Source organism: Theileria orientalis, chromosome 1 (assembly GCF_000740895.1).
Source record: "Theileria orientalis strain Shintoku DNA, chromosome 1, complete genome".
NCBI lineage: Eukaryota > Apicomplexa > Aconoidasida > Piroplasmida > Theileriidae > Theileria > Theileria orientalis.
In genome coordinates, this window is record NC_025260.1 from 1,253,441 (window position 1) to 1,277,610 (window position 24,170).

The 24,170-nt window shown below is 42.0% G+C and overlaps 6 protein-coding genes across 6 annotated transcripts; 4 read left to right on the forward strand and 2 right to left on the reverse strand.

Annotated features, from left to right (window-relative positions):
* Nucleotides 1-279: 279 nt before the first annotated feature.
* On the forward strand, nucleotides 280-736 carry TOT_010000533 (conserved hypothetical protein; the record flags this gene model as incomplete). The annotated part of the gene is made up of 2 exons (XM_009691076.1): nucleotides 280-537; nucleotides 632-736. 2 exons carry the CDS (start codon nucleotides 280-282, stop codon nucleotides 734-736), a joined length of 363 nt encoding a protein of 120 aa, XP_009689371.1.
* Nucleotides 737-967: 231 nt separating this feature from the next.
* Nucleotides 968-7,953, reverse strand: TOT_010000534 (conserved hypothetical protein; the record flags this gene model as incomplete). The annotated part of the gene is made up of 5 exons (XM_009691077.1): nucleotides 968-1,104; nucleotides 1,301-1,549; nucleotides 1,651-1,691; nucleotides 2,315-7,514; nucleotides 7,890-7,953. 5 exons carry the CDS (start codon nucleotides 7,951-7,953, stop codon nucleotides 968-970), a joined length of 5,691 nt encoding a protein of 1,896 aa, XP_009689372.1.
* A 574-nt stretch (nucleotides 7,954-8,527) lies between these two features.
* On the reverse strand, nucleotides 8,528-20,391 carry TOT_010001271 (uncharacterized protein; the record flags this gene model as incomplete). Its single annotated transcript, XM_009691078.1, has 13 exons — nucleotides 8,528-8,639; nucleotides 8,922-13,022; nucleotides 13,768-13,825; nucleotides 14,986-15,074; nucleotides 15,536-16,044; nucleotides 16,294-16,922; nucleotides 17,196-17,668; nucleotides 17,885-18,511; nucleotides 18,665-18,948; nucleotides 19,084-19,904; nucleotides 20,000-20,112; nucleotides 20,247-20,325; nucleotides 20,358-20,391. 13 exons carry the CDS (start codon nucleotides 20,389-20,391, stop codon nucleotides 8,528-8,530), a joined length of 7,929 nt encoding a protein of 2,642 aa, XP_009689373.1.
* On the forward strand, nucleotides 14,477-15,088 carry TOT_010000535 (hypothetical protein; the record flags this gene model as incomplete). Its single annotated transcript, XM_009691079.1, has 3 exons — nucleotides 14,477-14,538; nucleotides 14,733-14,798; nucleotides 14,980-15,088. The coding sequence occupies 3 exons, from the start codon at nucleotides 14,477-14,479 to the stop codon at nucleotides 15,086-15,088; spliced, it is 237 nt and encodes a 78-aa protein (XP_009689374.1).
* A 471-nt stretch (nucleotides 20,392-20,862) lies between the features above and the next one.
* TOT_010000536 (secretory protein) lies at nucleotides 20,863-22,778 on the forward strand (the record flags this gene model as incomplete). Its single annotated transcript, XM_009691080.1, is given in 10 exon segments — nucleotides 20,863-20,978; nucleotides 21,031-21,156; nucleotides 21,187-21,261; nucleotides 21,307-21,460; nucleotides 21,507-21,587; nucleotides 21,695-21,855; nucleotides 21,920-22,048; nucleotides 22,180-22,407; nucleotides 22,515-22,610; nucleotides 22,628-22,778. The coding sequence occupies 10 exon segments, from the start codon at nucleotides 20,863-20,865 to the stop codon at nucleotides 22,776-22,778; spliced, it is 1,317 nt and encodes a 438-aa protein (XP_009689375.1).
* Nucleotides 22,779-23,018: 240 nt separating this feature from the next.
* On the forward strand, nucleotides 23,019-24,105 carry TOT_010001272 (proteasome subunit alpha type 5-2; the record flags this gene model as incomplete). The annotated part of the gene is made up of 4 exons (XM_009691081.1): nucleotides 23,019-23,101; nucleotides 23,137-23,495; nucleotides 23,566-23,775; nucleotides 23,936-24,105. The coding sequence occupies 4 exons, from the start codon at nucleotides 23,019-23,021 to the stop codon at nucleotides 24,103-24,105; spliced, it is 822 nt and encodes a 273-aa protein (XP_009689376.1).
* Between the last annotated feature and the right edge of the window lie 65 nt (nucleotides 24,106-24,170).

Genomic DNA, 24,170 nt, shown 5'->3' on the forward strand with positions numbered 1-24,170 from the left:
CTCAATTAGAACCAATAATAGTCAATATATATTTGTGTGTGTTTGAATCAACAAATTCACTGTTATTTAAACCAATTTTTATTTTCTATGATACAAAACTGTATTTTGTAGACTGATTTATAAAAATAACTGATTATTACTTTCAAATGAACTAAGTTATATGTCGGGTGTGTTCAATAACCTTCTCTACAACAGTCGAAAATTACATAATATTTTAGTTACTCGCCACAGCCAACATAGTACTCACATTTGTACCCTCTTCTGGGTATAACGAATAGAATGATTAGACCCACCCTTTGTAGATTCTTCCACACTTCTGCCTATACGGCCATTAAACCCTGTAACGGCCTTTTTAGCACTTGTATATCCAGGAACGCACTTAACAGGGCCGATTTGGCCACTAGTCGTCAGTTTTCCGTTGTGAATAGGCGATGTTTCGGCTCCTACATTGAGGACTACTACACCACCAACCACGCGTCAACTGGGTTTTCATCGCCCCTGAGGACGTCATTTTCGTTTCTCGTTATATTTTCCCAGGTATTTTTAAATCGCATTGCCCTTAGAGTCATAAGCCCCTAAATAGCTACTATGTACTCACGTATTAAGTGCCACGTATCATAACAATTATCAGTTTATAATGACCTTTGGGTACTGGTTGCACACGAACTACTACTTCACCGGGAAGGCTATTCCGAAGGCCGACGGACAGACGCAGCTGTGTTCGGACTCTCGCTAGGAATCCGTCCCTTGGGCTCGGTCACTTGCGTCTTGCCCACTTAATTGACTCTGATCCAGGCTATGGTACGGCCGTGGCCTAGCTGCTTGTGCCTAGTGGCAGTAGAGGCTCCTCTACCTCCACACTCGAGCTTTTGCCAATTTTACTGAATAATTTTTTATTTTTATGCGTATTTGTAGTTACTATGAGTTGGGCACTTGTGTTACTTGCACGTCTACTAGTGGTAGTTAACTAGGCTAATTGTGGCCAACGAAACCTTTTCGAGTATAAAAATGTGCCTAGAATGGCAAAGGCCAGTCCCAGAAGACTTACAACGCCAGCAGTTTTAACGACGCCCAGTCCGTAGAATTTCTTCTTGTCAGGGGTTTCTGCAGTAATTATTGTTACAAACATCAGAGATTGGCTTTATCGCCAGATAGCTCCACTGGATATTCCATTTGCTTTGCTGTTAACTACTACAAGTTAGCTAATTACACCTCTAGTCAAATATATAGCGAATTTTAATAATCTGCTGCTGCAGTGGCGAGACTGCCGAACTAAGCTGCAGTGGCTGCTGTTAATAACTGGCAGCCAGGGCAACGTTTATTACTTGCTGATTACCTTTGATGTACATGTCCAAGTTGAATAAGTTGCACATATCTCCCCTGTAACTGCCGCCTTTGTCTTTATCGACCATCGCCTTTCCCTCCTCCGATATTCTCAGGTCTCCGTAATTTGAGAGTAAATCGTCTCTGAACTCTGTAAAGTCGGCCCATTCAGACCATGCTTTGCAGACATAGTTACGCTCCTTCAACTTCGGATCCGATAAAACTCCTAAATCAAATGTGAGTGTAATTATTTCAGAATTGGCTCGTGATTAAGGGTAAGTATCCGATGAACGTCGAGAGTCTAAATGTTGGAATTCTCTAGTTTACCTATAATTGAGCACAGCAAGAGTAATACAAGCTTCATTGCACTTCATATAAGTTTATTCTGTTAGGTAAAGTAATTTGCAAGGTGCCATCGCTTGTTGCTCCTTAAAAAAATTTGAATCGCCGGTCGACGAAAAATGACGCATTGGCTAGCTAAAAATATCATCAACTTACATGAGTTAAAAGCTACCATATAAGGACTATTCTACTCAATAGTGGTTAATATTAAGTATTATGAGCAGTAGATTTTGTTGCTAATCATCTGGACTCGTATGTAAATATGCATATATTTATACGTAAATACACATCTATATACTAACATATATATACACAATAGTACACATACATATGTATATGTGCTTATATTTGTATACATAAACACATATTTACATATAACAATGTGTAAACATATTTAAAGCATATTAAACGGCATACACACACATATTTACTATGTAAACGGCAGAATATATAAGTAGATACCTACTTAATAGTGATTTCCATAAAGATGCTTAAACACATACGAGCACCCGTAGTTGTAAGTCGTGAAGGCATATAATAGTAGTACATTTAGTTTAGATGTTAAATCGGCTATAAGTCGCTAGTAGCCCAGAAGTTGTTTTCGTCTATGAGGATTCTGTTCTCGTCATCCTCGTCGTCATACAAATACTCGTTGTCGTCGAACCCCTGCTCCTCGTCGGTGAAGCTGGAGTTGATTCTCTCAAGACTTGGGTCGCGTTTTCCCATCTTTTTAATGCCGTACCCGGCCGCTGCGATAACTAGGAGTAAGCCCAGTGCCGCCGAGGCGCTCTTGGCCCCGGTGTTGAACTTGATGTGCTTGAAGCCATTTGAGAAAATGTTGGACCTCTGGCCCTGGCCCTCGGTCTTGGGGGCCTCCTGCTTCTTCTCCTCTGGAGCAGGCTTGGCCTTGGGTTCGGGAGCTCTGGACTCAGAGCCGCCCCTGTTTCTCGTAGCGGGCTCTCTGGGAGCAGCCGGTTTCATCACTGTCGGAGGCAAGCCTTCCGGACCCTCGGAGTGCACGTTCTCTTCGCCCGGCACTTGCTGTGTTACCAGCTCACCCACTGTGTCGCCCATTTTTTCTGTCTCTGAGTTGCCGCTTGAGGGCGGCAGCAGCTCAGACGCCTTCATATTCTCTATTCTTTCCAAGTCTTCTGGACTCGGTGTCGGGATTGAAGGCTTATCGAAGTTTGCTTCCAATGCTTCGGCACTGAATTGTCCTTCAGTTAAATCTGTTCCTGGTACTTTCCTCTCAGGATCTATTTCAGACTCTTCCTCCTGCTTCATTAAAGGTTGCTCGGTCTGTCCGATCATTTTCAGCTCCTGCTCAGTAACCTCGTCGATCTGCGGGGTTGGTGGTGCAGGCTCTTGTTGCGATTCACTTGGCTCCTTAGGTGCTGGTGGAGCCTCTTCTGTTGGATTCAGGTGCTCTTTGAGTTTCTCCAACACGTCGTTGGTGTCCTCGTCCCAGAGCGTTGAGTCGTTCAGTATCGACTGAACTGTCTCCCCTGCCCTGAGTTTCGCTAAAACTTGTATTAGGTGGTTGTTTGCCTTTCTCAACCTGAGTTCCTCCTTCTCCTTCAGAAGCAGCTGTCCGTCCTTGGCCACCAGCTCCTTCTGCTTCTGGTCAACTTCCAGGCCCTTGTTCTTCAACTCCTCCACCTTTGCGTCGTATTCTGCTGTCTTCTGCTCTAGCGCAGTTGACTTGGTGTGCAACTCTGCCTTCGACAAGTCTAGCGCTGTGGTCTTCTCTACCAACTCAGCTTCCTTCTTCTGTATTGTGCTCTCCTTCTCTGCTATCAATGAATCCTTTTCACCCAGCGTCCTTTCTGAAGTTGCCTTCTCAGTCTCATACTTGTTTTCCAGGTTCGTAAATTCAGTGATCTTCGATTTCAATTGGGCCTCCAGATCAGAGTTTTCTTTGAGAAGTGATTTCTGTGCCACATGGCAGGTGTCGAAGTCTGCTCCCTTCTGCAGCAATCTGTTGTTCAGGTCTATCATGTCTGACTCCAGAGTGCGCTTCTTGTTCTCCAGGTCTGCCGTCTTGGCCATCTCGCGCTCCAACTCTCCCTTCTTACCTTCCAATAAGCCCTTTGTGGAGTCCAATTCTGATTTCGTTGTGGCCAATTCGAGCTTCGTTGACTCCAACTCTGTCTTGGTCCTCTTCAACTCCGATTTCGTTATGACCAGATTCGACTCTGCTGCTGAGAGTAAAACATCCTTGGATCCAATCACCACTTTCTGTTCTGTCAATTCTGCGAGTTTGGCGTTCAATTTCTTTATTGTTTCATTAAGCTCTGCTTCCTTTTCGTCCAATTTCTTCTTCTGCTCGTCTAGCAATGCCTGTTTAGTCTTGTTCGCCTCGTCAAGCTCTCTCAGTTTCTCTGTGGCCAATTCATTTACTTGTTTCCTCTCTTCTGCCAAAGCCAACTTATCAGCTTCCAATGCTGCCTTCTGCTTCTCATACAGTGCATTATTCTCATTGAGCTTGTTTTCTCTGATCGTCAACAGCTGTGCCTTCTGTTCATTATTTCTGCCAAGCCTCTTCACACGCTCATCCTCGAGTGTTATCTCCCTATCTCTTGCCCTCTGTTGAGCTTCCTTGGCTGTTGCTGCAGTTTCTCTTGCCAATACAGCTTCTTCCTTTGCAGCAACTGCGGTCTCTCTGCCCTGTAATGTGGTTTCCAGTGCTGAGAGACGCTGTCCTTCTTTTGTGAGATCTGCGTTTTTCTTGCCCAACTCGAGTGATTTTGCATCCAAATCGGTCTTGAGTATTCCGAGGTTACGCTCCTTAGTGTTCAATCTTTCTTCCTTATCATTCAAAAGGTTACTCTTATTATTCAATTCTGTGTCTCTTTGGTCTTGAGCCGTCTTTCTGTCATCAAGAGAAGTTTGGAATTCGTTAGCTTTTCTTTCTCTTTCGGTTACACGAGTATCTCTCTCATTCAAAGATGCCTCTTTGATTTCCAGTCCCTGTTCCAGTGCCTCAAGTGTAACTTCCTTGTCCAATATGTTGGCCATAAGGATTGCATTACGATCTTGTTGAGTTTTCAGTTTCTTTTGGAGACCATCGAGCTCAGCTGATTTAAGCTTATTCTCATCCAGGAGTGCTTTGGCATCGTTGTAGGTCTTGGTTGCAAGATCCATTTTCTCTGTAAGCAGCACCTTCTGTTGCTCAACTCCTGCCTTAAGTTGCTCAACATCAGCCTTCTCTTTATCAAGAAGCTTTCTGGCTTCTTCCAAATCTGATTTTTTCTTAAGATTGGTGTTGAAAAGGCGATCAGCGTCTGCCTTGGAGGCCTTAAGAGCTAGCTCGAGGCTGTTAAGTTCCTCTGTTTTTGCTTCAAAGTCCTTTGTTGCCTGATCACTCTTAGCCTTATCAGCTGCAATCTTAGCTTCCAAGTCTTTCTGAAGTCTATCCAACTCAGCCTCCTGTTCGCGTCTCTTATCAGCAAGCTCTTGCTCTTCTCGTTGCCTCTTCTGTGCCAATTCTTGTTCCTGATCTTTGATTCTGGCCTTGCTAGCTTCTTCCTGTTCCTTAACTTTTGCCAAAAGTTCTCTCTCCTTTTGTTCTCTATCCAATTGAGCTTGTCTCTCCTTATCTTTTTCTGCCTGTTTTTCTAACTCAAGTTGTTCTCTGGCCTGTTGGATTAACAACTCTTCTTTTTTGACCTTCTCTTTGTCCGCTGTTACTTCTGATAAAAGATCTTGGTATTTCTTTTCATTAAGCTTTAGTTCTGTATCTCTTAAATCGAATTCAGCAGTTTTTCTTTTTACTTCTTCCAAATGCTTTGCCCTTTCATTTATAAGTTCCTGCTCCTGGGTTATAAGCTCCTGAGTTCTTCTTTGGAGATCCTTCTCGTTCTTCTCATATTCAGCGGTTCTTGTTCTAAGTTGTTCTTCTTGCTTTTCATGATCTTGCAATCTAAGATTGAAAGCATCCTCTTTCAATTTATGTTGTTCTTCCTTATGTTCCAGGGCGGATGTTTTTAGGGCTAATTCGGCAACTTTTTTATCATGTTCAGCTCGGTCATTCTTGAGTTGAGATATTTCTGAATTGAGGTTATTTCTCTTAGTGTTAAGCTCCTCCTCCTTTTGTTGTACATCCGCCAACTTATTGTCCAAAGCCCTGTTGCTTGCTTCAATACGCTGTCTTTCTTTATCCAAAGTAAGAGCACGACGTTGGTTTGCTTCAAGTTCCCTTTCAACTTTTCTCTGTTGCTCAAGGAGAAGAGTATTCTTGAGGTCAAGAGCACTATTTCTCGATTTATACATGTGGGCTTCGTGATCAATTTGTGCCTTCAGGTTCTTAAGATCATTTTGCAGCTTTGTTTCTCTGGCAGCTAGGTCCGCCTTTTCAGTTTCAAGTTGTGCTTTTAACTGGTCGTTTGCCTTCTTTTCCTCATTATATTTCTTTTCATTTTCAGTCAAGGTGGCCAAATCACTCTCATACTTCTGCCTCAACTCTTGTTGTTCTCTTGTTTTGGCTTCTAATTCCTGGCTTTTGGTTTCCAATTTAGCAGATAGCTCAGTATTAGCTTGCTTTTCAGAAGCTAGTTGCTCTTGTTCAGCAGCTAAACTAGCTTTATCTCTCTGTAATTTGGAGTGTTCTATCCTGTACTGTGATTGATCTGCCAGCAACCTGTTGCGTTCTTGAGTATGTTCAAAGGTTGCATTTGCCAAATCATCCTGATCTTTCTGGAGCCTAGCCTTGAGTAGCTTATAATCTTCCTGTTCTTTTTTAAGCTGTTCCACTTGTTTATTATGAGATTCCTTGGAAGTTTTGAGCTCTTCTTGACCAGCTTTTAGAGCATCCTCCCTTTTGGTGAGATCAGCTTCTTTATCTTTCAATTCTTGCTCCTTTTGCTTAAGCCTTGCTTGTTCCTGAGTTAGTGAAGCCTGTAAATCATTAACTTTCTTTTGACTTTCTTGAAGCTTGGCTTTTTCAGTCTGAATTGTTTGTTTCTCAGTAGCTATGGTTCGGAGTTGTTCCTGATTAGAAGCCTTCTCGGCATTCAATTTAGTTTCCTCCTCTCTGAGCCTAGCGTTCAAGCTGTCAAGCTCAGTCTGCCTTGAACTATGATTACGTTCGTTTTCCAACCTCTGTTGCTCGAGATTCTTCAATTTGGACTCTATTTCTTCATTCCGCCTGGTAATATCATTCTGTTTGTTTTGAAGATCTCGGTCTTTTGTATCTAGATCGGCAAAACGATTGTTGTATTTAGTTTTTTGGCTCTTTAGTTGAGCCAGTTCAGCTTCTAACTCTTTATATTTATCCGCATAGAGTTTCTTTTTGGCTTCATAAGCACTTTTTTCTGTTTCTAAGGCTTCTTCTTTTTTGGCATATTCTTCTTGAAGCTGCTTCTTAATCTTTTCATGTTCAGCTTTCAACTCCTCCTCAGTCTGCTTCTTGATATCTTGAGGCAAATTACACAAACGATATTCGGTATTACCGGAAGTGAAATCTAAAGAAAATCTATATTGTACATTGTTAACACAAGGCGACCACTCAGACCAGGTTTTGGTGTTAACAAGGAAACACGACATTTCCAAAGTTGAATTAGCGTCGAGACATTTGATAGTGGACTTTGTGGAACACACAGACACATCCTCCCATTTGGCACAAGTTTGACTATTCGAACGGGCAGCCACTACCGTTTTAGTTCCAGCCGGAGCTGAAGAACTACTAGTAGTAGTACCGCCAGAACCGCCGGTGTTCTGAGTAGACGCGGCGGCAGCCGATTCTGTTAATGATATAAATGAATCATAATTTTTAGATTGGTAAAACGAGTCGTTACCATATCTATTGAGCCCTCGAAACAGGGCGTCTTTACTGTTCCAGGCATGGGTACCTAAGAGAATATTAGTAGAAATCTAACTAGTAATGGCTAGCAGCTAGCCATTTTTGAAATAACATTTGGCTGGTTATTAGGCATTTGGCTGGCATATATAACGGTTTATAGCAGTAAATAGCCAATATAGGGTCTTATTTATCTAATATTAACAACGACTATGTATGGAATTATACCTAACTTTGGCTATCTAAAAGATGGAAGGCTAGCTAATATGGTATTAAGATTAAACTAGCCAAAAAATAGCTTAAAATAAAGCAAATCGTATAGAATGATAGTTATAAAGAGGGTTTAAAAAGTATTTGGCTAGTATTAATGTAATGTGTAGCTAGCTAAAGCTAAATATAAATGTGTAGGTAGGGTAATTCCACGAACCTGGTATAGTAAAATATGAGGTTAAAATTAATAACGTTAAAATGTAAATTTCCTTCAGAACCATTATTCAATCATTGCAGTTTCATTTTTAACAGTAGTTCTATCTCCTCTCATTAATATTCGCGATAAGCAGCTGAACTAGATAGCAAACAATTGTTCAGCCAGCAACTAGTTGCCAATCCTTGAAAAACTATATTAATTACCAGTCAGATTAAAAATTAGGTTAATAAGTGGAATTGGTAAAAAGATTTGTTGAATAGTTAAAATCGACGGGGGTATATACGATGGAATCTTCAATTATTTTACGAAACACAAATAACGAAAGCTCTAACAAATTTGTAGAGTTTGTATCAAATATAAAAGTGCCTAAGATTAATGATAAATGGTATAAGAGATAAATGGAACAGTAAATGGAATCTGCATCAAGTTGCAGGCAACGTCTGCAAACCCAGATTCCATGCCTCCCTTGATTAACGAGATGATAATCACGAGAAAATTGGGGTAAATGACACGTAAAAAATATGAAAATAATATAAACTGCTAAGGCGGGAGAAAAAATAAGAATATCGCCGCGAACAAGTTACACATTGCAGACGGAGCAGACCCGACCTAATGTCGTTTCAAACTCAAAGAGTAGCTCACGAATCCCATACTTCCTCAGTTATGTAAACAGCAGTCTCAGACTCCTCGAGCTGCGGCTCCTCAGTCTCCTCAAATCCGACGACCTCAACGTCAGTAGGTTCCAGGTTCCTGTGTAGGGTTAGTGTGTGAAACAACGGAGAGTTAAATAAGTAAAATCAATACACATTTTTTAAAAAACGACGTAAACAGCAAGTGAATTTATATATATAAATAATTGGAGAATAAATAGGAGGGTAACCGGTATATATCTGAGAAAATCACAATTTATTTAGAATTAATGATAAGTAAATATATAACAAGCTTGCTAATGAGTGAATATAGTAGATTTAAATCGATTGTCAGTAGTTGGAGCAGATAAATAATTAACAAAATGAGTAAATAAGCTAGTACCTTTTCTTGCTCTTTCTTGTGTAGTGGTATCCGGCGCCTCCAGCTCCAAGGAGCAAAATAACACCTACGATGCTGGCTGCAATGGTGACACCCCTGTTGAATTGAGGTTTATCGTCCTTTTTACTGGAGTTATCGCCAGTTTGGTCGTAGTTTGGACCTTCCTCCTCTGATTCTTGCCCTGGCTCTTGAACTGACTCTGGTTCATGAGGCATTTTATCGCCTTCTTTTCTATTGCTAGGTAGATCTTCAGAAACGACATGAAGTTTGGCCTCCTCGGCTGGAGTTGGCCTTACAGTATTCTCTGATTCACTTTTACCAGCTTCTGCTTCGGGCTTTTTAATCTTACCCGTTGCTTCATTGACACCAAACTCGTTAATTATATTATGAACTGTTGGATCGGTGTTTTGGAGCCTCTCCTCAACCTTCCGTAACGCGGGCTTAATTTTGTTCTCATCGGCTTCCTGAGTAGTATCGGCCTTAGAATCCTCGGAAACAGGGATTCTAATTCGGGGGCTCTCGTAGGTGCCTTCATCATCTTCAGTCGGTTTCGTTGGTTCTTCAGCTGGTTTTACTGGTTTATGGTCAGTTGTTTTTACTGATTCATCTTCAATTGCCTTTGTTGACTCATCATCAGCTGGCCTTATTGGCTTTTCAACTGGTTCTGCTAATACATTATCAGCTGGGTTTATTGATTTATCATCACCTGATTCTATCGACTCATCATCAGTTAATTTTGTTAACTCGTTATCATCTGGTGTTGCTGGTTCTTCAACTTCTGGCTTTGCTGGTTCATTTTTAGTTGGTGTTGTTGGCTCATCTTCAGTCGGTTTTGTCAGCTCCTCATCTAGTTTTACTGGTTTATCAGCTTCTGGTTTTACTGTCTCTCCACCTGATTTTGTTAGACCATCTTCAGTTAAATTTTCTGGCTCATCGTCAGTCGGCGTTGTTAGGTCGTCTTTAGATGGTTTTACCAGTTCATCAACTTTCGGGGTCTTAACATCGTCGTCATCAGTTGTTTTGGTTGATTCATCTTCAACTTCTGGTTTTATTGGCTCATCTTCAGTTGGTTCCGAGAATACATCATCATCTAATGTTGTCAACTCGTTATCAGCTGGTTTTGTTACCTCGTCATCTATTTTTGTTGATTTTTCAACAGGTTTAACTGGTTCTTCAACAGGTTTAACTGGTTCTTCAACTGGTTTAACTGGTTCTTCAACTGGTTTCGTTGATTCCTTTGGATTTAGGTCACCGGTAGTTGACTGAGAATCATCTTGAGGAACGTCGCTGGGAGCTGAGGAAAAAGGCGTTGGAGCGTCGTCCTTATCAGACTGGCCGCCAGCATTGACTGTAATGCGCCCAGGTTCGGGAACGTCGGTTTCCCCGAGCTTTGGCTTAATCAGCTCCTCAAGTTTACTTTCGAGGGTGGCTTGTTGTGTCCCATGCTCAAGAGTCTTGCCACCAGCGGGTTCTGGTACCTGTGGTAAACTGTTGTCCTGTATGTTCTGTTGAGTTGATTCGGATGTTGGTTCCGCGGCCTGTGGTAATGTGCTGGCCTCTGGCCTGTCAGCCTCAGCTTCGGGTTCATTTGGTACTGATGTTTTTTCAGATGCAGGTTTGGGTGTCTCAGCTTCCGCTTCTGGTACCATTGGTGGAAGGTCACCTCCGTGTTTCTTGGCCGCACTTTCTGCTGTTACTTCTGGCACCATCGGTGGAAGGTCGCCTCCTGCCTTACTAGGGCTGCTGAAAGTATTGGGGCTTCCGTTGCTAGACGGAACTAGATTGGTCTGAGCAGCCGATGCACTTGAGTTGGCGGCCTTGATGTCTACAACCTTCTGTGGCTGCGACACGCTAGCTTTTCTCGGAGCCGCCTTAGGAGTAGTTGGGGTTGACTTAGGCGTAGATGTTGGTTTGGTCCTAGGAGTGGGTTTGGGCTTGGGAGCAGGGGATTTTGCTCTCGGCTTATATGATGGTTTTGTCTTAGGAGAAGGAGCACGTTTGACTGGAGCCTTTGCCTTTGATGCAGCACTGGCCAAAGGCTTCGTTTGCGACGCGGCAGGGGTAGTAGTCTTCTTATCCGGTAAAGCGGTGGCCTTATCAGCACCAGAAACAACTGGTGTAGCAGCGGGTACCGTGTTTGGTTTTGGTGTAGATGGTTTTATCGGTTGTCTGGCTGGTACCGTCACAGCTGGTTTCTTGACTGGTTGTCTGGCAGGTACTGTTACAACTGGTTTATTGATGGGCTGCTTTAATGGTGTCGTCATACCTGCTGTCTTGGCTGGTTGCTTTGAAGGTTCGGCCTTTTGTTCCGTTGTCTTGACTGGTTGCCTTACGGGTATTCTAGAATGTGTATCGGCGTCGTCTCTAGGTTTCTGTGACCTCAAACTGTTCTTCTCAGATGATACTGGCACCAGTGGGCTCGAATCCGTGGCTCCGTCAGAGCTTTCTTCTTCAGCTTCTTCTGCTTTGTCGTTTTCGGATACAGTGGCTTTTCTTACTGGTATTTTAGAACCATTAGTAACAGCCAGGGGCTTGAACAGGTTTGGGCTGAATTTCTTCATTAGTTTTTCATAACTCTCCCTGGACAGGGTTGGCACCTCAGGTGGAAGGTCATGGCCTCGGCTTTGCTGTGTCATGCGAACCACGGGAGTAATGAAGCCGTTGATCACAGTTGGATGACCTTCATTCATTTTTGTCTGTTTTTGATGGTCCTCTTTGTTAGCTCCGTTGTCAACCTTTGAGGCCTCACCTGCAGTAGCAGGTGAGTCGATCGGAGGCTGTGCATTGAGAGGCTGTGCCGCTGACGGTTTAACAGCTGTTTCAACCGCATCCTTTTTAGCCGACTCAGGCTGTGCCACAGTCGAAGAACTGGGAGTAGCGGGCTGTTTAACTGGCGGAGTGTGCTCTTTTGGCCCCTGGCGCTGGCACGCCCGGGTTTCAATGTCGTTCTTGTTAACGTGGCCCTCATCATCGTACTGAGAGGCGATCTGATTGACGACCGCGTACTTTACCTTTTCACTGTCGGTCAAGTCGCCGAGCCTTGAGGAGTAGTCAGGCACGTACTCCCTCTTGTACTTGCACAGGCGGAACCTGTGCTGCTTGCTGATATCGTTACAGGGCGTCCAGTCTCCCCAAGGAGCACACTCCTCGAACGCCGGGGTCGTTGCGGGCCCAGAGTCGGTCTCTGAAGTGCCACTGGTGGGAATTTGACGCAACGCCTGAGCGCCACCTGATGTCTCGGGAGTGTGCGGAGCACGGTCGCCTCCGCTGGCTGGAGTTTCCGCGACTTCGGACTCTGCGGCGCCCCTGTTCTTTCTCTTCCTCCTCTCAGAGTTGTCGCGTTCGCGTTCCTCCTCGTCACTTCTGGCCTCGAGGTCGTCAAGTTTTTTCTGTTGCGCGTCGTCCTCGCTCTCCCTGACGTCCCTGATTTTCAGCAGTGGGTACTTCTCGTAGACTCCTGACGCCAGTCTGTTATTTCTGGCCTCCTCTCTTATCCTACGCTGATGTTCACGCTCCTGGCGCTTAACCCGTTTTTGCTCTCTGGCATCCCTCCTGGCCTTGAAGCCACTACGACGTGGCCTCCTACCAGCGCCCTGGCCACCTTGTGGCAGTGAGTCTGCACTGTGGCTCCTAGGATCACTGCGGTGCTTACTAGTGTCTGGCACACTGTGGGCGCTTTCGCTTCTGGTCCTGCTTCGGCTTCTGCTCCTCCTCGCGTCAACATCGCCGTCTACTTCCTCGACAATATGCCGAACACTGGTCCCTGGAGCTGCCTGGCGCATCCCCTCCTCGAGTTCGTGGTCTTCACTGGTGCAGGCTCTGGTTTGAATTTCCGGCATCTGAACATACTCGCCACTTTGTCCCGCATTGAGCATGCTGAAATACTTGTCGAAGGAGCTGCGCTCCTCGGGAGTGAGGTCTCCCCGCTTCCCAGAGTAGTCAGGCACAGCCCCTCTCTTGTGCGTGCAGGCCCTCGACCTGTGTTGCTTGTTCAGGTGATTGCACTGGGTCCAGCCGCTCCATGGACCGCAGAGAGTATACACTTCATTTACTCCTCCTGAACCTGGTCTAAAATTAGTGTCATCTATCGCAACATCTGAAGACCTGACCGTCGTGTTTCCAACTAAAATTAAAATTAGTTCCAAGCTCTAACCTAATATTAACAGTGCCGTCAACTTTGCTACGAAAAATAGTTTATACATTGTCTTTATATTTCTTCAACCTGCCTTGAATATGCAAAATATGTATATTTCAATTTATCTGCATTAACCTAAAATATAACTTTGATATATTCAAGTAAATATTTATATATTTTTTTCAATCTTTTATGTACTAGTAGTTAGACTTTGTTAGTTATGTTTCATATCATTTATTTACATTTGAATTTCAAAATTCATTATTTAATTAGCTTTTACTTATATATAACTTTATGAATTGTAATTTTATAATAAATTAAAGGGCTAGTTGAAAATTGCATTTAACATTGTAAAATAGCTTTACTTGACAGATGTGTGTCATTTTACTGATTCTACAAGCCAATTATTTATCCATGGCGATTAATGCCGTAAGTTTACTGGATTTCGTGGCCACATTATCACTCAAACAACGACACCAATGTTCAAATCATTTCAAACATCTTACATTTGACTCGTTGATATACCTCGTAGTCCATTTATATGAATGGTTGAGCGTATTTCCGTTAGATTCAAAGGTACCTCCTGGAGTCACCATGAGTGTTAAATCGATTCTCCAAGTGTTTCCACATCGTACTATCCAATGCTGATTGGAAGATGCCAATTAAAGTTTAAAACAGATGTGAAAGGCACATTAAGCTCACAGGTGAATTGACTTGATGGTACTTTCATCGCAATTTATACACAATCTCGTCAACATCCTATGAATAAGCACTTTTTAACGCTTAACATTGTGTTGTTGCCAACATTATGTGTATATTTAACATAAATATCATTTATCGAATATACACATGTACATGTTCAGAATAAAGTAAATCATTTGTCCACTGTTACCTTCAAATTATCATATAAAATAACTTATTTAGTATTTTTCTTAGTGGAATGTACATTTGTTTACATCGGTGTATAGTATATTTGTCAAATTAAAAGTTACACAGGATCCATGGACACTTTCCAGTCAAATTTCCTTTTCAGCGGAAGAAAATCTATAAAATTTGATCACATAACAAACTAATTTAAATTTTAATGTGTTTAAGTCGAGGAATTTCCTCCATTTTGCCAGCCTTAATTAAATTTGAACTTGTTGTCAGATGTGTGGCTTGGAATGTTACTCAAAACCTATTCCACTGTTTTATTATTCATTCGTCTATTGTTTTGTTGTAAATTCTAATTCACGTTTATGCTGTTTTAAAAATTGTACTAGCTTTCTAATTGTCACTTTAATTCAATTTGATCACTGTCATATTTCTTTTTTGCCACGTACTTTCATTTAATTAATATTTTTTCCCCTTATTTCAAACTTTAACCAGTCCTTTTGTTCTTTTTGTAAAATATAACATTTGTTTGCTTATCATATAGTTAAAAATGTCCCTCAATCTCCAAAAAAAACTAGATGAGCAGATGGCCGAAAAATCTGGAGCTATTTCGTAAGTTTTTTATTTTATCTCATTGGTACCGATATTGTGTGTCTGTTTACATCTGATTACTACTATTTAATCCTGAATTCCGTCCTAATTACCGATTTGTGTGTAATTGTTGCAATTTTTTCCTATTACTGTTGCTGCTGTATATAAATTAATCTTTAGTCTCATAGCACCTCGATTAATTTAATAATTTGTAGCTTATCCCAGTGTATGAGTAAGCACGCTGCTGAGTTTGCGAAGGCTGCTTCTGAGAAGCGTTTAAAGTAAGTTTTTAATAACTTGCAGCTCCTTAAATAAGCCGCCACCTAAAAGTTAAACACTTTGTTACACTTTAATTTAAGTACTGGGCACCTGCCAGGGCCCAGTGTCATCTTAGCTTGCTGTGGTATCAGTATTTTTATCTTCTGCCAGTTTTTGACCTTTATCGTCAACATTGACTTTTAGATCCACCAATAAGGAAAATGTGGAGGTATTTACTGGCGAGGGGACTAGGAAGGACGAGCCGAGTGTGCCCACAAACGAAAATCACTATGTCAAGCCTGAACAGCTTTAACCATACTGACTAATTTTCTGTTAATTCATTTCTATCTGTTACTTAGAGTCGATGTGTATGTGTGTATTATTTATCGACGATGTGTAAACGCTACACATCATATTACCTATGTAAACAACTGAGTGACCCGGTAGATGTGTAAGGAACCATGTGAATACACCCATACAGATGTGTACTTATCAGTATACTGATATTCATAAGTGTCACTACATATACTCAGTATATATACCTTATACTACTATACTTATACTTAACTGTATATACTTATACCTATGTACATATATATATAGTAGTATAGTGTATATATATATATATATATAAGTAGTATAGTGTATATATACATTAGTCTATAGATACTTTATGTGGATGCTTTGTAAACGTTAGCAGATGTCATATACACTGTATCATCAACTATATAGTCATTTAAGTGTAATTTTATGGTATTACTTATTTTGCAGTGGGAGGTGCGGCGGACCCAGGGAAATGTGCCTGAAGAAAGTCAGCAAATTGTTCCTCTGGACAGCAGTATCACCGTACTTATCCCTATCACTGTCAGTTGCACCAGTAACACCGGCTCTTTTCATAGTTTCATCCACTCCACTGTGCCTCCTTAGCCGATTTGTGAGTACCCTCTTCACCTTTGGCTTACTATATCCGTAGGCCTGAATGGCGTTTAAAATCGCTCTAACGCTGTATTCAGACAGACTAGAGGCCATTTTAACGACTCTCGAGTACAGTTCTCTTGCAAACTTGTCAGTCTCTCCACTCCTTTCCTTTTTCGACAAACACAACAAACACTTGACCACTTGATCGTCCGTGAGTTGACCTTCCTTTGGCACTTGGCCGAAGACGTCAAACTTGTCCGAAGGATCCAAATCAAGCCCTTTAATGTATTCGACCACCCTTTCGCTGGTAATGTACCCCTTCTTAATTGGTATCAGTAGATTAACGGCCTCCTACACATTAATGTTTCCAAGGCATGACTGGCACACATATACTAATAAATGCGCATTTGCCACTAATAAGTGTAACATAGAGATATGTAGTCAACTTGCAGCAACTGGCCAATTCCTATTGTCAACTCACAACCTAACGTGTGTCCATTAAGTTCCGAGTTAACAATTGTGTGCTGCTGCATAGTGATAATTATCACCACAGTCACACCATATTCACTAAATAGTCTACCGAGATCATTACGTCGTTACCTTGCTGAATATACTTCCTAGGTCTCTCATTACTCTCCAATTGAGTGCGCTGATCAGCGCCTCATTCCTAAGACCTGACTTTGCGTACGCTCTGAACACTGTGCACACTTGCGAGACGCTCATTTCCTCCAGCCTTGCGTTAACTGCTGTAAACATCTGACTTGCGAATATTTTCTTGTAACTGCCGAGGCACCTTGCCACGATCACCAGCTGGCGTCCGTTGAGCTCGTTACTCGCCAGCTTCCTCTCCACCTTACTCACCAGCACTGCGTAGAAGCTGCTGTACCTGTTTCTTGTGAAGAAGAGCAGTGCCTGAACCAGATCCACGCTGTTATTCAATCTCCTTTCCAACGACGGCATCAGCTGCTGTATCAGCTTCACTGGATCGTGCTTAACTTTATAGAACGTGTACAAGCAGTATGCCACTGTCTTATCCGTCAGGTTAATGTGATTATTGGCTATTGTCCTTGTGTACCTTTTCAACTTGGTGCTCATTACGTCTTGACCCTTCCTCCTCACCTCCCACCCGTGCTGCGCTGAATTTAAGTACATTATGGCCTTGCTAAGAGTGTATATTTTTACGTTTGCGTCTCCGCATTGTGTATCTGATGTGTTCCCACCGGCTAATCCTCTACCAATGCCAAAGCTAGTTGTACTACCAATGCCAAAGCTAGTTGTACTACTCCTACTATTACTACTTCTATTGCTATTGTTACTTTTGTTACTATTGTTATTGTTACTATTGACATTGATATTGTTGTTGATGTTAATGTTACTACTATTACCACTACTACTATTACTACTACTATTAGTGCTACTACTGCTACAAATATTACTACCAATGCCACTACTACTTGCATTGGGAATGCCATAGTTAGCTGTATTACCAATGCAATATCTACTGCCATCTGTGAGATGGCTGTACAGCTTCTCCATGAGATCTACTGCTTCTGCGCTCGTGGGTATTCTCGAGTAGTAGTTTACGATGGACAACACGTCTCTCGCTGTGTACTCACTCATGTGAAGCAGCGCTTGTATGTTCAATAAATCCATTTGTGTTTTCGTTATCTGAGGCCTATACTTGCTTAAAACTCTGAATACCAGCACCACGTCGTCCTTCGATAGCTGTGCCATGTTGTCAAAAACTCCTCTGTAGATCGGCTCCAACACACTTGGTTCTACTTCGTAACAGCAGTGGTACACATCTCTGAGCAGCAGTGCCAAATCCGTAGTGTTATAGCTGTAGCCACTGCTAATGGCATCCGATATGCCTCTGTAATCCAGCGGCTCATAGTTTCTTATTTTAATGAGCATTCTATAGCAGTTGACCGCATACTTATCAATGCGACACGGGAACTCGTTTTCAGTGCCACCACTGCACGTCGTCGTATCTTTATTGCCACTATTATTGTTTTTTGTGGTACTGGTATTGTTACCGCTAGTATTGCTAATAGCAGCCTTAGCAATAGTGCCAGTAGTAGTAATGCCACCAGTAGCAATACTATTACCACCAGTAGTAGTAGCACTGCTACTACCACCAATATCACTGTTACCACTAGCAGCACTGGCACTATTTAACAGATTCCTAAACTGCCTCACTGCGGCGACCATGAACCCTTCTATTCCATCCCCGCCCGTGCTTAGCAGTATTTGGTACAGCTTCAGTCTCGCGTACAACTTGGCGTATTCGTTGCTCTTTGTAAAATCAACTCCCTCAAGCGCTCTTTGCACTACGCTTCTGTCCTCTATCACGTCTACACAGCACAGAATGCTCTCAACATCCAACCCACTGCTTCTGTCGGCACACGCGTTCAAATACAACTGAGATTGCAACGCCCTTGTCACGCTGCTGTTTCTGTGGGCCTTGATGAAGAGCCTCGTCAACTCAACCAGCACGTGGTAAGGCATATACGGCACATCCTTTATGAAATACGAGAGCGTCTTCTTCATGGTCTCCCAGTCTCCTGTCCTGTAGAAGATGTCAACTGTCTTCAGCAAAGTTTCATAGTCCCCAACTTTATTCGTCCTCGTTCTCAGCTCCTCTAACGCCCTCTTCACTCTATCGTCGTACACGAATATCTCTTTCTTAATTAAGTTATGCAAAACATCCACATTCTTCACCATATTGTCAACACTTTCCAGCCTACTCAATTCACTTTTCGTCTCCGCGGTCGACCTACCACCTTCTGCTACCCTAGGGTAGTAACTACACCACCTCCTTCCAGTGCTCATGCAACTGTTCATGCAACTGTTAACGCCACTTGTACTCTTCACACTGCTATTTACAACTTTAAATTTACATACTGCTCCAAACATCCTGTATATAATCATTTTGTCATCACTCAGCAATAATCATCTTATGAAGAAGTACTCGAATATGTTTGAGGCGTTTGCCTTTGACAGGTGACTGAAGTTTAGGTTTTTGTATCCTAGGAGCAGCTTAGCGTGCATCAGTGACGCTCTCATTGACGAGCTTGCGTTTAGTATCGACCTCGCTGTGTTTGGCGACTTTTTCATCAGCGCGTCGATCCTTTTGACCAGGTTGTACACGTCCATCATTGACATTTTCTTTATTATTCTCAAGAGGTCCTTGCTCACCACCTTTCCGTTATCCAACAGCAACTCCTCCTCTGCTCTGTATCTCTTGTGTTCGTGCTTGGCGTAGTCTCCCAGATCCTTCATCTGTCCATTTCTTCCAGACAGTGCCTTCGAGGCTACCAGCCCCTCCTTAGTCTTCCCAGGGTGATGCTTAACTTGTGTAACATACTGCTGACTGCCGGCCATGGTTACTTGCTGACTCGTCGGCGAGTTAATTTGATGTGTTAGTGGCTGATTTAATTGCTGATTCAAAGGTTGACCTAATTGGTGACCTAGTTGCTGATTTAAGGGCATTCCCATATTGTTGATTGGCGAATTCATGTGCTGGGTCATTGGTCCGCTAATTGCCTGCTGCATTGTCTGATTTTGATAGTGGTGGTGGCCTGTATGTGTGCCCATTGGCTGACTCAATGCTGGGTCCATCGTCACACTCACTGGCTGAACTGCCTCCATGGGATCCAACTGCGATATCTCTGCTGGGATTTGCATCATCGGCGCCATCGTTGCTTGTGCCATGCCCTGCTGAATTAGCCCAGATGGCACCAGTCCTGGCCTAACCAGTCCTTGCTGTGCCAGCTTCGGCTGCATAAGTCCAACTGCTGGCTGCATCAATCCCATGTTGGCCTGCGGGTACATTGCCATGTCCCCCTGTACCATTGGTATGTTCGGCTGAACCATTGGCATGGACCCTTGCGGCATCGGCATCATATTCTGCTGTGCCATTGTGAAGCTTGGCTGCACCATTCCGTAACCGCTCTGGTCCATCGGTCCCATTGTCTGATGTCCGTATGGCGACATATCTGGATGCCCTATCTGCTGCATCCCTGGCTGCTGCACCTGCATATTATATGGTCCTGGGTCCATCTCCTGAGTATGCGCCTGATCCGTTTCCTTCGGCTGCGAACTTTCCTTGTGATACAGGGTGTCCAACAAGATGTCCGAGTACTTATCTCTATAGAAATCGTCGCAAAAGTCCACTTTAACAGGCCTGCCTGCGAAACCGTTAGTGCGTACTTATTTATTTACTATTCTATATAACTTATTTATTTATAGGCTGGGCTACTAGCTGCTAGTAAATGATCCAATGTTTAAACTACTAATTGCACACCTTTAACTTCCATGGCTCCCAGTCTCTTTATGGCCTCTACGCACTCTGCTTCTGTTCTGTACTCAACGTTTCCATATCCTCTACTTTTGTTCGTGTGATAATCTCTTCTTATTCTATGAAAGGGTCAATGATACGGTCAAAATAACCGGCTTTTGATTTATTTTGTCCATATACTTATAATTAACGTGAAATATGTCTAACTTATAAATAGTATCCTAAACACTAGCCAGTTATGTATAAAACCTACGCAAGGTATCTTATTGTGCCACAGCCATGTAACATGGCCCTCAGATCCTCCTCCGTTGTATCATATGGCAAATTACCAACTAAAATTAACAATTAAGTATAAACAACGTACCGAATAATCTGAAATTCCGATCACGGCCGGCCATTTCATTATATCCTTAAAATTTACATATGATTTTCGAATTTTTTATTAAATTAATTACTTTTACAATTCTCTAGTGTAATTATCTCCAATTTAAGAATTTAGTTGGCAATTTAATATTTATTTTATCAGTGATAGATGGCATGGGGGATAGCTGTTATAATATGCTATGATTTCCTATATACTTTAATTTCCAGACTCAATTATATATTTTTCCATCTTCGTAATTAAATGGTTTTGCTATTTTATTGTTCTAGTTGTTTAATTTTAAATCTAGTGGCTTCAAATGATTTACACATTACACATTCCATCTTCTATTTCTATTTGGCTTTCCTTAGCTATTTTTAAGTCTTAAACACAATTGTATTTAACTAAAATACAAATTATGAATTTTTATAATATTTTTTTTACAATGTAATTTAATTTACACCTAATATCGCATTGATAAACGACGGAATAAGTTATTATCGCACCAATGCCTCTCATTAGAGCCAGAGAGAAGGCAATTCAACGTGGAATAAAGCACGAAGCGGTCATTAGAAGGATAGGAAGAAGAGTACATAAAAGGTTCAGGTCATGGTCACAACAGCGGTACCACAACTAGTTAACCACTGTGACAAGAAACTAATTGAATAACACTTAGCACGAGGAAGTTCTGGCTTCCCGCAAAGGTTTCACTGCATACGCCTCTGGATTTGATGGATGGATGGCTGCTATCAGCAGCCGTGCAGAAGGCAGCGACGATCAGGAAGCACGATTTGAGACTCTGGTAGGAATTGCCCTCGTTAACTTAGTATAGGCATGGATTTGGGAGTAGGATGCTGGAGTTGTCTCACACGCTTACTGGACAGCAGCTAGGGTACATTTACTACGGGTGCGTTTTACTAAATTACGAGATAAAAATTTATAAATTGAGCAGTTTTGGGAAGAGCAGATTCTTAAAGCCCAGTTTATACGAGGATATGATGAAGTTCACTGAACCAATGCTCTCGACTCTGAGCAGCCACAGTCTAATGTGCGTAGCCTGGGCACTCAACAGAGTTCAAATACGGAATAAGGAGTTTTTGTCAAAGGTATGCAACTTAGAGTAGTTTACGCTTGATGCTAATGGCCATTTAGTACTCGTTGGAAGTAGGCTCAAGGATCGATGATATAAGAGCAACCGATTTGATTAAAATTTGTAACTCATTGTCTAAACTGGTAACCACTACTAGTTAATAGTCATTTGGTTGCTGCTAATGTAGTTATTTAAGCATATAGATTCAGGGAGCATTAAGTTAATTGCCAAGGAAACTGATTTAAATTAGGACGGGTATAACAACTTTTTAAAGGAGAAGTTGTCTGAGAAAATGATAGAGAAGCTGGAGAGTCTCTACGCCCAGGATTTTAGAAACGCAGTCAACCTATTGTCAATGATTCACCTCTATGACGAAAAGACGCAGGTTTATATTCTTTCAAGATTCTCAAAGTACCGTTTCAGCCTATTCACAGCTACTACGCAGCACTAGCGGCTTAGTAAACACGATTCTTAGGATATTCATCTGTGCCAGGCCACAACACCTGCAACAGGCATACTGCTCAGCTGTGGCCACGAAGGTTCTTTTCCAAAAGGTCTGGGCACAGCTGGATAAGTCAGTCAAGTCATTTTATACACGTTTAAGGTACAATGATGACAAAGATAGATAGTTAACAATTAATACCAGTGGTACCAGTAGTGCTAGTATTACCGTTATTACAACTACCACTTATATTACCAGTATTACCAATCCTACCATATTGACAATATCAACAGTATGCGAAAAATACAACAGTGTCTGAGAAAGCCATCTGAACTGCAGTGGGACGTTTCTAACACCCTCGCAAAGCTGGGAGTACATCACAGGAACACGTTCTACTGGGGATGCTTCTGGATCGACATAGGAGAAATACAAGAAAAATCAAACTGCTGGTTCATAGACGGGCCATCATGTTTCTACACATCCACGTCCAAATACACAAATAAGACTAAGCTGCAACACAGGTAACATATCTATACACATACATATGTATGCATATTTATACGTATACGTGTGTATAAAGTTATTTAAAAACCAATATAAGTAAAATTGGATGACAATACACATGTAGAGTCCTGAATAACCTGGGATGGAACATAAGAAGAGTGCCCTGGTATCGATGGGTCGAACACATGGGAGACTCACAGTCAAAAATGGAATACATAAGGTAGAATGAATAGACAGTTCAGAAGAAACTGACGGTGTTTACAGGAAGTTAAGGGATTCAGAATCACTAGGAGAATTTATACAAGATGACCAGCTTACGAGTCTGGAAGTGAAGGAGAAGCTGGATAAGATCAAGCAACATTATAAAACTACGGAGTCGATTGAGTGATTCCAAAGAAACAACTAATGCAACTGAAATGAATGATACGTATATGTTAGTTAAGATGTGTATAGAACCACTAGTAGTTAATTATTGAATGGAATCAACAGTAACACAAATAGTACTGTGAATAAAAGTGGGAAAAAACATCAAATAAAGGTAAGAATAAAAAATAAATAGTAATTAAATGATCAAACAAACATTATGGAAAACAATATAATAAAATGTGTGGTAATATAAAAGGGTATAATGAAAAATAAAACACAGATAAAACACCCCCATGACGTCGTTTTAAAAGTAATATTTATTTTGATAAAAATGTTCGCAACGAGGTAAGAAATAGCGTAAAACAAATGTTAATTCGTAGGAGTGAATACGATAGAGGTGTTAACACGTTCTCACCAGAGGGAAGGCTCTTTCAAGTGGAATACGCACTGGGAGCAATGAAGCTGGGAAGCACAGCTATAGCAGTCTCCACGAAGGACGGAGTAATATTCGCATCGGAAAGAAGAGCAACCTCACCGCTGCTGGAGTTCGTATCGCTTGAAAAAATCATGGAAATCGACAACCACATAGCATGTGCAATGAGCGGCCTAATAGCTGACGCAAAAACTCTCGTGGATCACGCGAGGTCGGAATGCGTGAATCACACCTTTGTATATAACGAAAAAATGGGAATACGCTCCTGCGTCGAAGCAATAGCGGACTTAGCTCTGGAGTTTTCAGGTAAGCAGAAACCAGAACGACATAGAAAGCCTGAGGAAACTAAAACTCACTAACCCATACAATAATTTAGATGTGTTTGACACGAAGAAGAAGAAGTCTATGAGTAGGCCCTTCGGAGTGGCCCTGCTCGTGGGAGGGATAGACTCCGAGGGCCCAGTGATTTGGTGTGTAGACCCCTCGGGAACAATAATCAAGTACAAGGCGGCAGCAATAGGCTCAGCTCAAGAGGGAGCGGAGTCGATGCTGCTCCAGAAGTACGACGAAAACATGGAATTCAAAGGTGCGCCATCACGGACTTAGAGAGTTAATTACCACTAAACACAGCTATTTACAGCAGATCTAAGTTTAAAAATGGACATTATAACTATATATATGTGGAATCTTCACACAAATTAGTGTTAACCTCCACTTCGTCCGATTCCATAACCCAATTTGTGCAGATGCGGAAGTGCTGGTTCTGGACATACTTAGGCAGGTGATGGAGGAGAAGATGACTCCGAAGAACGTGGAAATGGCGAGAATTAAGGTCGACGACGTCAGATACTGCGAATACGACGAGGCGATGCTGGAAACGCTCATTTTTAGCCTCCCTGAGCTCCAGGTGGACTAACATTTAACCTGGGCGAGACGTTACCAAATTATGCAGCAAATAAATTTAAATAATTTATTTTTTAT